Here is a 13900-nt window from a genome sequence, read left to right as displayed (position 1 = left end):
AATAACCTGCCTAATTACCCTATCTTGCCTAGTTAACTTAATTAACCTAGTTAAGCCTTTAAATGTCACTTTAAGCTGTATAGAAGTGTCTTAGAAATATCTGGTAAAATATTATTTACTGTCATCATGGCAGATAAAATAAATCAGTTATTAGAAATGAGTTATTAAAACTATTATTTTTAGAAGTGTGTTAAAAAATCGTTAACACTTTATAATAACTACACATTATAAGTCATCTATTAAGCATTAGCAAATAGTGAATTCATTATCTGTTAAGCATCAACTCTACATTAATAAACGTTAGTAAGCAGTTTGTAAATGCAGTTACAAATGCTGATTTATTGACTTATAAGCACATTTATAATGTGCTTAATAATCATATTTTCATACTTATTAATGATTTATTTTTCATTACTAAATTAAGTATTGCATTATTTACAAACCAGTTATTTAAGAATAGTTGGTTGTTTTTTTAAGATCATTCAGAATGACATTTATATATGTTAATATTCAGGCATATACTAATAGTTAATTTGTATGTTAATAAATGCTTTATTAACTCAACTTCATCCAGTTTTGTGACCTAATCTAAAGTGAGGACTATTTATGCTTTATAAATCCCTTATAAATGACAATTAAAGGCTCAGTTATATTCTAAACAGGAAAAAAAGAACATAAATGACTTTCATTAATTTCTATTAATTTGAAGATGCACAAATTAAACTGTATCAAGTAAAAAATAAATCTTTGCAACCTTATCTAAAATTAAATTACTGTACAGTTTAAACATTGCATCTTATTATATTGTTAAATTATTATATTGTTGTTTTATCCAATTTTATGTCATATTTTGACACTCCTGTTATTCAGCAATGTTTAAAGTTTACAGTAATTTTACTTTTTTTATAAGATTGCAAAGATTATTGTTCATTTGATACTGAGCTTTTAATTGTCATGTTTAAGGGATTTATAAAGCATTAATAGTCCTCACTTTAGATTAGGTCACAAAACTGGATGAAGTTGAGTTAATAAAGCATTTATTAATACATAAATTTACTATCAGTATATGCCTAAATAATAAGATATATAAACATTGATTTCAGTAGTTTATTAATCATTTATTAACTCATTTTGAATTATCTTAAAAACCTCCAACTACTCTTAAATACAAATGGTTTGTAAATAATGCAATACTTAATTTAGTAATGAAAAATCAACCAGTTACAAAGTACGAAAGTACAATTATTAAGCCCATTATAAATGTGGTTATAAGTCAATAATACACCATTTGTAGCTGCAGTTACAAACTGCTTACTAACGTTTAGTAATGTGTAGTTAATGCTTAACATATAATGAATTATGCTAACGCTTAATTAATGATTTATAGTGTGTAGTTATTATAAAGTGTTACCAAAAAAAATCTTCTCTCCGTTAAACAGAAATTAGGGGAAATTTTTTTTACAGGGGGGCTAATAATTCTGACTTAAACTGTGTATATATATATATATATATATATATATATATATATATATATATATATATATATATATATACATATATATATATATATATATATATATATATATATATACATATATATATATATATATATATACATATATATATATATATATATATATATATATATATATATATATATATATATATATATATATATATATATATTACACATTAAAGATTGGCTACCAGTCTGATCATATTTAGCCATGAACCCTTCAACACTAAAGTTTCAGTTTCATTGTCCAACCCCTGTATTGTCAAAGACGATGTTTTGAGGACAAATATATCACATTTATAATTTTTTTTTAGAAGAACACTTGTGCTGAGCGAGAGTGTTTTGATACCGTTATTTACTACAATCACTTAAAATGTACTTGAATGTTGACATTGTTTAGCAGTTAAGCTATATTTTCCTTCCAAGTGCCACTGATATGAAATATGTAAAATAATTATTTCTTTATTTGTTGAAATGGTGTGACACGACAAGGTAATGTGAGATATAAAGTGTTTTTAGGTTGTATTATTGCATGAGCGTTTGTCCGAACTGATGTTAAAGTTACCTCAGAAAACCCGATCGAACAAACGGTCAGTTGGTCTAATGTCATCTATCTCTGATGTACAAAGTGTAATCGGCAGAAATAATCTCAAACTTATTTGAAAGAAAAAGATCTGAGTTGTGTCATTTTAACTGTTATTATGTGGTGTACAAGGCTTTAAAACTTTATTAGAGCCCTTGTACTGTGGGGCAGTGAGTCGATTTCAAAAAGAATCGAGAGTTGATTTTAAAGGCTAGAATCAGCTTCAACAAGAGAAACCTTTTATTATTTTTTTCAGTTGAAAAGGACATATTAATAACCTACATTTCTTAACTTGTTAATAAAGATTCCAATATGTCTGCATTTCTGTGAACTTACTCATTCAACAGTTCGCTTGAATTGACTGAAAGGTCAGTCTTGATAAAAATCAAAAGCAGATATATTAAACACTTTTGTAAAATATACTGTATGTTTTAAACATAACAAATTTGTTATTTAAATTTTCCACAGAAACTCTGATTTATTTTCTTTAATATGATTTTGATAATGTAATCTTTTTTTTCTTTTACTTACAGGTCCATTTTGAAGACTCTTTAGTTTTGAAGACTCTTTAGTCATTTGTTTTGAAGACTCTTTAGTCATTAAGTATTGAACAAAACATAACACCATAAATGGTCAATTAAAGCAGAAATATAAATCTATTGGCTAAAAACTTGACTTTCCCCTACAAACTCACAAATTTTTCAGTAATATATTTTTTATTGATGTGATATTTTTTCTGTTATTTATAGGTCCTTTCTACACTTCAATTAATTATGTTTCCAAGACTCCTTTTTGATAAGTGTTGTGCAAAACATAATAGGTTATTTCTACTCCTGTAATGCATATTAATCTATTATCATTTGTGCTTTTCTTTTCATTTTCATTTTTTCATTTTCTCTTCATTTGTGCCAAGTGTATGTTTTAAGTTTCTTGTTCCTTGTTATGGGAGGGATGCTCTGCTCAATAAAAAAAGAACTGATTATTAAGCATGAAGTACCCAGCTCTGGGAAAAACCCATACACTCCCTCATTCACACCGCACGCACGCACGCACGCACGCACACACACACACACACACACACTCACACTCACACACTTACACTGCCTATTTAGTTTGTTCAGTTCACCTATACTCCTATAGTCTCTGGACTGTGGGGGAAACCAGAGCACCCGGAGGAAACCCATGAAAACACGGGGAAAACATGCAAACTCCACACAGAAATGCCTTCTTGCTGTGAGGTGACCATGCCACCCACCATAGTCCAATTAACCAATTCCAACAATGATTTCCCAACCCTTTCCAGTATCTCTTGTGACATAGACACTTGGTTCTACAGAACATGTTAAAGTAACATAAGTAAATAATGTGGAACTGATCTACACAATCAAATCTAGTAAATCCAATCTACATTTTAAGTGAATTTTCATTAAGTCATTCATTCATTTTCCTTCTGCTTAGGCTCTGATTTATTAGGGTCCCCACAGCTGAATGAACAACCAACTATTCTGGTATATGCTTTACACCGCCCTTACTGCTGCAACCCAGTACTGGGAAACAACCATACACTCTTGCATTTACACACATAGTCATACACTATGGCCAATTTTTCTTTACCCAATTCACTTATAGAGCCAGTCTCTGGACTGTGGGGAAAACCGGAGCACCCAGACGAAATCCATGCTAACATGGGGAGAACATGCAAACTCCACACAGAAATGCCAACTAACCCAGCCGGTACTCGAACCAGTGACATTTATGCTGTGAGGTGACAGTGCTAGCCACTGTCGCAACAGTGTATTTTCAATATCAACAAATAAAATCTGTTATTAAATGAAAAATAGATACATTAAACAACCCCGCTATATACTTCCCAGCAGATGGAAAAATTAATGAAACTCACCAATAACAAAAGACTTTCTACATTTCACAAAATAATAATAAATATCAGTACAACATTAAATATAGCAGTGGCTAAATGGGAAAATAACCTAGTTTCCCCCTCCAACACTTGAAACAAAAACTTGTGCTTAAACATTTTCCATGAATGCAAATATTCAACTCATATAGTCAAATATAGTTAAAAATAGTCTTAAGCAACATTTTCTCACAATGCACACTAGATGCCACTGATAACTACTTGCATGCCATATGGAACTGTCAGCATGTTATTCATTTAGGATTTTAGTCACCACAAAATCCACTCCTCATTTCTTTAACTACAGCCATAAAAATAGTGATGTTGAACTGGAAATCTAAAAAAAAAAAAAAAAAAAAAACATTTATTAAATAACTACATTACAAGTTTATTGTTGATAACATTTTTCTATCAATGATACTAGAATGTTTCAGAAATTCTATTTTAATAAAGTTGCAAGCTTACTGTTACATAACTTTTAATGAACATTACTGAATGTTCTGGGAATGTTTTCTGTTAGCTGGGAAACATCTCTGTGTTTTTGTTTGCCTTATGTTAGCAAAACAATAGTTTCTTCTACACTAGCATGGTCTTTTGGTTAACCGATGGTATATGTTAGTATTCTTCACAATGGCACAAATTAAAAAAAAGACAAAAAGTGTATAAGATCTAACCATTTTGTTTTAACTCTTGTGAAAACCTGCTTTTGTACCAGGAAATTCTGTTTAGGCCTATACAGGATCGAATGAACTGAACTTAATAGAGTAAAATAAACTAAATGACTAAATGTAAACATAGTTATTATTTAAAGTGATATATACTGACCTTTTAATGGGATGACAGCCAAGGAGCCCTGCTCCACAGATGAGTGTGTAATGCCACTATTGGTTTTGTGTACAGAATATTCTGACTGTAAGGGAAGAGCTGTAGCTGAAAGGGGTTTAAGAAAATTCACAGGTAAAGAACAATGACTCTCAATGCCTGAGGGGAGATTTTTTTTAAGCTGTAAAGGTTCCTCAGTAAACACAGTGACCAGTGAGCCTTGGGGCTCTTGGGACTCTGTCACAGATGGAGTGATGAATGATGGATTCTGCAGTGAGATGGTTTTTGGAATGGAGGTGTGGCAGCCTACCATCTGACCATCAACATATTGTGCAGGTAAATGTCTGATGTGAACAGCTGGCTGCTGTTTTTGGCTTAAAACCTGACCTGCTGGTGGCAAAACTGCGGAACCAATCATGTGATTATTGGCAATACTTGTGCACTCCTCTACCCTGATTAGCTGATGGATTTCATGAGGCTGTGCTGGTCTTTTGTTGTGGGGTGAGATCAGAATGGATGCCTTTTCTAGTGTTTCCAGTGAATGGCCAAACCTCTGCTCGTACGAAGCATAAGCGGCTAGCAGGTTTTCTGAACAAGAATGGCTGGAGTGTTGACTCGTTCTCCCAAGACTATAGGAGTCAGAGCAAGGTGAGCGATTGATCCCCATCGCTGCACTGTAATGTAGTAGGAGGGCATCCAGAGAAGTGTTGTGTCTCCGACCACCATGAGACCCTCCTGGTGCCAGTCCCAGTTCATAGAGCCTGTCTTGAGAGTTGCTCTGGTAATGATGGGAATTGCCAAGTCTTGATTGGTCTACTTGGCTATAGTACCAGTCTGACAGACCTTGGTGGCACAGTTCACTGCGACCTTGGGGAAGACTGGCTTTCCTAGGGTGAGCCAGTGAGGCAGAGGCAATAGCTGCGTTGTGGTTGGCAAAGTGGAAGTCCAACAGGCTTGTTTTCCCACCTGAGGACGAAGAGCAGATGCGGTGGTGAATCAGGCAGTGAGGGGAAGGTTGAGACCCTACAACAATGTCAGAGTTCATGTTATCAGGAATAGCATGGTTCTGCAATGTTGACGAGGATTTTCTGCTTGAGTAACAGACTGGAAGAGGCTCAGGAAGGTTTTGTGTTTCTCCAGTGTATGGCTCATTCCTTCTCAAGTAGGCATCTTGAGAATATGCCTGCAAAATAATGGAGAATGCAAATTTAATAAGCTGCGTTAGTTGTAAATAAATTTGTGTTTGAGAATGAAAGATAAGGGGCAAAGTTTTGTGGACATACAATTAAAATACAGGTTTAAGAAACGACAGAAACGCAAAGTACTGATACATTCAATTAACCTTTGATCTCAGAGTGACATTTAATTATTTCTATAACTAATAACAATATTTAAATGTTCTGTATATGTCTATACACACAAATACCATAATATGTTGGCAGATATTTAAGAAACATGCTAAGAGAACATACAACCCCAAATCAGAAAAAGTTGGGACAGTATGGAAAATGTAAATAAAAAAGAAAGTTGTGATTTCAAATTTACTTTGACTTGTATTTCATCGCATACATCATTTCCTGTCATTCAGACCTGCAACATGTCCCCCCCCAAAAAATTTGGGACAGGAGCAATTTAGAGCTAGTAATCAGATAAATTGGTTGAATGATGTGATTTGAAACAGGTCATGTCAACATGTAATTGTAATTATGATTTGGTACAAAAGCAGCATTCAAGAAAGGTCTAGTCCCTTAGGAGTAAAGATGGGCAGAGGATCGCCAGTTTGCCAACAAATATGTGAGAAAATTATTGAAATGTTTAAAAACAATGTTCCTCAAAGAAAGATCAACAGTGCATAGCATAATAAAAAACTCATGGAATCTGGAGAAATTTCAGCACGTAAAAGACAATGGCGCATGCCTACGCTGAATTACTGTGATCTCCAATCTCTCAGGTGGCACTGCATCAAGAATCGTGATTCATCTATAAGCGATATCACCACAATGTCAGTTAAAAATGGTACTGTGCTAAAAGAAAGCCCTATGATAACAGTATCCAGAAGCGCCGTCAACTTCTCTGAGGCATCTGGGATGGACCAATATACAGTGGAAATATGTACTGTGGTAACATGAATCGGTGTTTTATGTATTTTTAGGGGGGAAAGTCGTCTGCTCCGGACCAAAGAAGAAAAAAAAAATCAACCAGATTGTTACTAGCAACAAGTTCAAAAGCCAGGGACTGTCATGGTATTGGGTTGTATCATGGTAACTTGCACTTCTGTGATGGCACCATTAATGCTGAAAAGTACATAGAGATTTTGGAGCACAATATGTTGCCTTCTTTTCCATGGACACCCATGCATATTTTAACTAGACATTGAAAAACCACATTCTGCACACATTACAAAGCCTGGCTGTGGAGGAAGAGGATTCAGGTACTTAATTGGCCTGCCTGCAGTCCCGACCTGTCTCCAAAAGAGAATGTGTGGTGCATTTTGAAGTGCAAAATGCGAGAACAAAGATTCTGTACTGTTGCCCACTGACTTGTTTGTAGGAAGAATGGGGAAAAAATTACACTTTAAACACTTTGCAGTTCTTTTATCCCACTTGGATGCTATGAGGATAAACAAGAGACGAAAAAGAGACCAAGACCTTGTGTATGGTGAGAATGAATGAGTAACAGCTTCTAAAAAGAGACGACCCCTTTTTGCCCAGTAGACCCACCTTATGTTTTATTTGCTAATGTAAGCTATTTTAAAAATATAAATATAATGTGTAAAACTATACATTCTTTGCATTACTTCATAATACCTATACGCCTGATAAGCTTTTTATATTAATGGACTATGCCCAAATATTGATGTTTTACACTTCATTGTTTGAATCTACCAAGCTTAGTTCACAATGTTTGCAGTGTTTACATTTCATTCATTAATTTTCCTTCTGCTTTTTTCCTAGTTTATCACAGCGGAATAAACCACCACTTACTTGATAGTGTGTAATGTGTTTTATGTTTCAGAAAATAATTTGTAATAGCATCTTTAGAGATTTTCAAATAATTACAATGTCTTGTCCCAATGGGTGGATTTAGAGGTTTTGGGGGAAAAAGCACAAGTGGATTTAGCTGGTTTTGACGCAAAAGAAAATCTACCTTAATAAAAACCAAAGAATTGTCTAAAGTGACATTTTTAAAAAAAAAAGTTATTTTATTTACTAGATAATAACCTTTTTATTATCTATAAAATGAAACTTCTGAACCTAATTATAGGAGCCTGAAAATGCACATTTACAAGAAAAGAGGTCAGATGGATTTAGAGGGTTTATTATATATATATATATATATATATATATATATATATATATATATATATATATATATATATATATATATATATATATATATATATATATATATAATGCTCCTGTTTCCAAAATGCAGCACAAAGTGCTTAAGAAACTGTTCTAGTATGATAATTGATAATGAAAATAAATGATGTTCAATAAAATGTACTTGTGTTTACTAACTGTTTATTCAGTTAAACATGAATTTTGAACTGTAGCCCTACATATGCTCCAAACAGCGATTTCATACTTGCCTTTGGTGTAGATACAGAAAATGCTGCTTCACAAAGGCAAGTTCAAAGAGCCCTGACGATGTGTCAAACATTATGTTTATTACATTATGAGTATGTTTACATGGGCAACAATACTTTAATATGATTTTAATATGATTAAAACAATACTTTCATTAGTAGTCTACCATGTAAACAGCGATTTTTGATTACCTTAATGCAACTAAAGTCATAACTGAACTAAACATAAATGGAAATAAGACGTGGAGTATACATATATTAGTGGCATTACTGACAAACTATTACCGTCATGTGGGACTTTTCGCCATATTTTCTGACAAGATCCACACAGGTGACTGTCAGTAAAGGACCGCACAGAGACACAGATGCACACAAACACACCACACATCGCGAAATGCGGAAGTTTATTTCTTTCCATTTGTCCTGCATTATTAAATTCCATAACACTCTCACCAGTCCTTTCTCATTATTTGCATCTAATACCCCAGTTTGTCACAGCAGTATGAATGAAATGTTCATGAGTTAAAGTGAAACTGCCGAACTGCAGTTAAAGTCAGGCATCCTGCAGATTTGATTCAGAGGGGCACTTTTTTGTCAGACGGCTCATCGGTCAGGTATACATCTGCGCTAAAATATCAAGGTGAAAGTCATCATAGCTTGCGTAGAATAGACCCAGCTCCCAATCCCAATATATATATATATATATATATATATATATATATATATATATATATATATATATATATATATATATATATATATTTTTTTTTTTTTAGAATAGATTAATGGCGATATTTTTTTATCGCGCGATAAGAATCTTGAATTAACGCACCACGTTAACGCCGGTAATGGCCCACCACTAATATAAATAAATTAGGTGTCAAAATTTGTTTAGGATGAGTTTTTCTAAGTGCATGTTATTCTACGATAGTCTATCCATCAGAGATGGAGAAATTGAGTCATATGTCTTGACTCGAGTAAGGCTTAAATTGCAAAATTGGGTTGCTTGATAAATATTCAAAAAAGACTCTACTTGATTATCATTGCCCAAGGTTCTCTTAAAGTACAATTTTTTTTAAACTTACAAGCTGTTCCCAGAAACTGCCCCACCAGTCTGCTCCTTCAACTATGCACTTTCAGGTTATTTCTCTGTCAGTGAAGAAAATCTGAAGATTGGGCTCTTTGGTTGACTTCTAAAGCTCCTTTAGATCCTGACCTGCTCACTTAAAAATCTCTGCATAATTGGACTACATGACTCATTGAATTACAGGACCCCATCCCCATCAAGCTATTGAGATCAAGCTATTGAGGACGTGTGGATGCCAGCAGCAACTCCCTCACAGCTGAACTGTTTGCGACAGAGCCAAAGCAACCACAAAAGTAAAATAAAAAAGAAATCCTCTTATAGAAGATAAATAAAGCTCTGGATTGTGGCATAGCTATTTCCACTGACATGTGGACTGATTTGATAAACAAACAAGCATGCACTGCGCTTACTGGTCATTTCATTAATGACACCTGGAAATTATAGAGCCATATGTTATAAGCACCGCTGAATTTGATTCCACTATCATAAAAGCTGCCCTTCACAGCTAAGTGGATGCCGTGCACAGCCCATATCATAAACATCGTTCTTAAACACACATTTAATTGTAAAAGAGACTACGCCAACATACATGCGCAATGTACATGATATCGCTGTAAAGTGCAAAAAGCCTTGTGACATACCTGAAAAAAATCTCCCACACACTGTAATACAGGAATGTAAAATCTGGTGAAATAGTAAAGTTGAAATGACGCAGTAAGTCAGTAAACAGTACCGTAAAATCCAACAGGCCTTGCAGGAGAAACATCAGCTCCACCAAATGGATGGCATTTAGCTGGATGTGTTGTTGTGACAGTTACTGAGTTTTTGTTGCCTTTTAAAACTGCAAGTGAAGAGATGGAGGGTAATATATATCCAACTATTCAGCTGGTCCTGCTTTGGTTTTTTACACTGAAGAAACACTGTGTACGAACTTAATGACGCAGACGTAGATAAATGAATCCCTTTGATCACAACACCAAATCAACACCAGTCCAAATCAGCAGGAGACAGAAGCCCTAAGAGGCATGAAGTATTTTCTTTTTTCTCTATTTTCACCTGGGGATACACATCCCGAGGCCCTCAGACTGCGCAGCACCACTGATTCGATCCAAGACCAGTGACGAGATGATCCCAAGGTTTTCTATCCTGGACCAGGCCATATCCTGAGCAGCTGCTGTGGTGGTCATGGAGGAGTGGAGAGCATGAGACTGATTCCTGCGTCACTCCAGGGACAGACGAGTCTTCGCTGAGGTCAAGCTTCCAGCCTCCGGTGCCTTGACTGCAGCTCTGCACAAGACGTTTGGCCAGTGGAGAAATGGTCATGCCCATCTGAGCCTGGTTTCTCTCAATATTTTTTAATTCCTCACTTTTGCCAATTGGTGAAGTTTTTCCCTCGCCACTAGCTTGCATGGTTCGGGATCTGTAGAGCTGCGCATCGATGGATTTGCTCTTCAGTGTTGACTCTCAGTAGTAATTATTAAACCACACTGAACTGAGCTAAACTGAACTGAAAACTGAACTACACTGTTTCAATTTACTATAATCCTCTGTGTGAAGCTGCTTTGACACAATCTACATTGTAAAAGTGCTATACAAATAAAGGCGAATTGAATTGAATGAAGTAGCCACACAGACTACGGTTCTCCTTTGTTGCTGTTCAGAGAATCAATTCACGCACATGTGATAATTGTATGACCCGACCCAGTCAACATCCAAGTTAACTCCAGAGCAAATGGTTAAAACAAACTTTACTTCCAGAGACAATTAAATCCTTCCTGAAACTGTTATATTACAAATCAACACATCATCAAAATTTATTTTACTACACGACTCCTGTGATACACTAAAAACTGTATATGTTTTACAATGCATTAATCATGCATAAGCGTAAAATTATGGTTAGAAATATAGTAGAATTCACTCCGCTACAGTAATCCAGGATTTATCCCAAGTCCCGTTCCAGCTTAGGACAGTTGCTCTTCAGGTCCATCAAACAAACGCAAATTGTGACTAAGATGGGATAACAGCACAGCCAAACGTTCCCATTTCTGTTACTTTTCTTTCTTTTCTTTTCTTTTCTTTCCATCGAGAGTCTAGTTAAGTTTAATGCACTGTGAAACCAGAAGTCAACAGGACTACAGTCTTTTGCTGCCTCAAACTCGAACCTTCAGACTCCACTCCACTCCAAGCCTTACAGGACAAAGAACGACCACCTGCGAATCCATGAGGGAACCCAACTCAACAGAGGAAGTTCTCCACATCACAAAAGGAATGTTTCCAAGGTTTTTACATCATTACACCCTCTCAAACTCTTCTTTTCCTTTCTTTACTCTTCACTACGATCTGTATGAATGCGCGTGTGCACATGTTTGTGTTAAATGTTAGTTTCTGTTAGAATAGTCAATAAAAGTTTTATTTGTTTTAAGAATATACTGCCTTAAACTTAGATCTTGTCACCCTGCTTAAAAAATTAAAGGGTTTTTATTATATTCTGGATAGCAATATCTGTAGTTGAAGTCAACTGTCTGTTCGAACGAATGCTGGATGATTCATTTGTTTGGATCTAAAGAGTTGATTCTTTTGAAGTCCCCTTTAAAGTAATCTTCAATTCCCTAAGAGCTAATTTCCCTAAGACCTAAGACCCTACACCTACAAGCCCCAAACCGGTGATTCGGAGTACATGGTTTATATTCGGGCAAAGGCTATGCAGCTGCTAAATGAGAAAACGCCTATCAGCTTCACCCACAAGCTTGGAATGTTTCTTTGCCCCCGTTTTAAGTCATTGAAGACAGCTGAGGAGAGAAATGCTGTGTATGACCAGACCAGAAGACCTGTCATGGAATTTGACAGTGCGCCGCTCTCCAGCAAATGTGAGGGAGCCGGACCCAGAGCCCATGCCTCGAGGTGACTACTATGTAGGCTTTACTGGTACCATTGCTGGTCTTTACCGTGAGTGGTCTCTTGGCAAGGGTGACTACCTTCTAATTATATTTTTGACAAGCTGTCTATCCTTAAAGATCTAGAATCTTTATCTGACCTGCATGAGTGTATCTTTTTTACCTAAATGCAAACTCCTCTCACAACACCTTTGAATCAACAATTCACAATACCTATGTTTAGCAGCTAGCAGATAGTATCCATGGGTATCCATTCCAAGCTGCAGCCTTCCTCCCACACTGATCAGGCCCTTTCAGAAAAGTATTGCTTTCTTTTCAGAAAGTTTGCTGTATCTGTATAAATCAAGCAATAGATCTCTATTGTCTATACCGTTGAACTGCACTCAGACGTAGATCTGAGTTCTGAATTTGCCTCATCTTTTGGAAGCTCTACATCTGATGAGACTACCTGATGCCATTATAGCACCGCTACCTTTGTAACCGGTATGTACCGGATCAAAACAGCATATGAATTTCGGTGCCACTGGTGCTGTGACAAGGACGTAAGAAGCATCAAGGGGTGCATCAAAGGCACACATAGGTATGCATGGTCACACCATCTCTAAACATTTAATCCTTAACAACTTTGAGAAATACGGACAGGCGAATAGGGCGCACGCAACGTGCAAGTACAGCGCATTCGGTGAGCGAGAGCGACTCTCTTCAGATCCACACGCATGATCGCATTCATCAAATTTGCTTAAATTAAGCATTCTAAAGCGTATTTTACAAGCAATGATTCTGACACTGCAACGTGAAGCAGATGCTTTACAAAAGTTGCGTGTATAGGGGAAACACGTCAAACTTAATGACACATTTGCGGCACAAAATGCAGAGTTTTTTTTTTCCAATTAATTAGTGGTATCAAATTTCATTAAAAGAGCACTCTTCCACCAGTCCCTGTGTCAACAAGCTTGGCCCCCCACTCTGGCCCCCCTAAATTTGGATGTGTATTTTTGTGTCAAAACTCCATGGAGAAGCAAGATCAGCCATCGGTGGCAGACTGCGGAGATATGACCGAGGCCTCTCTCTGCACGCTCTAGGTGTCTCTCGGGCACTTGCTCCCGCGTGCACTCACTCTCCCTGTCAGCGACAGTGCTGAGCGCATTAGCCTAGTTCCCCGCATTCGTCAGAGGTTGACGCCTAAATTGACACAGGTAATAGCGATTTTAACACTTTTAATACAGTAAGTCCTCGGCTATGCAGAAATCATAATTAATCAGTAATGTAGTGTACATAGTTTTACATTAGGAAATGCAGTCTTGAATTAACAAACAGTCGGCAAGTACCAAAGAACAGATGTAACATAATCAAATGTAGTTTTCATTCACGCTCATGTAAGTCATATTCAACTCGTTTAGTTTTGCCTTCATTAATTTTTAAACATAAACACATTTTTAAACATAATAGTTTAACTAATTTCTAATATCTACTTTTTTATCTTCCCCATGG

General features: G+C 35.8%; 1 protein-coding gene across 1 annotated transcript in view; it reads right to left on the bottom strand.

The window, feature by feature from the left end:
* The window catches only part of arhgap23b (Rho GTPase activating protein 23b), an 89449-nt gene that overhangs the window by 39361 nt on the left and 36188 nt on the right, over nucleotides 1-13900 (bottom strand). Inside the window, 1 exon segment of the mRNA XM_056469982.1 lies at nucleotides 4840-6019. Within this exon segment, the coding sequence (XP_056325957.1) occupies nucleotides 4840-6019 (1180 nt within the window).

The sequence above is a fragment of the Danio aesculapii genome, chromosome 12 (assembly GCF_903798145.1).
Source record: "Danio aesculapii chromosome 12, fDanAes4.1, whole genome shotgun sequence".
NCBI lineage: Eukaryota > Metazoa > Chordata > Actinopteri > Cypriniformes > Danionidae > Danio > Danio aesculapii.
This window is presented reverse-complemented; position numbering and strand designations above follow the sequence as displayed.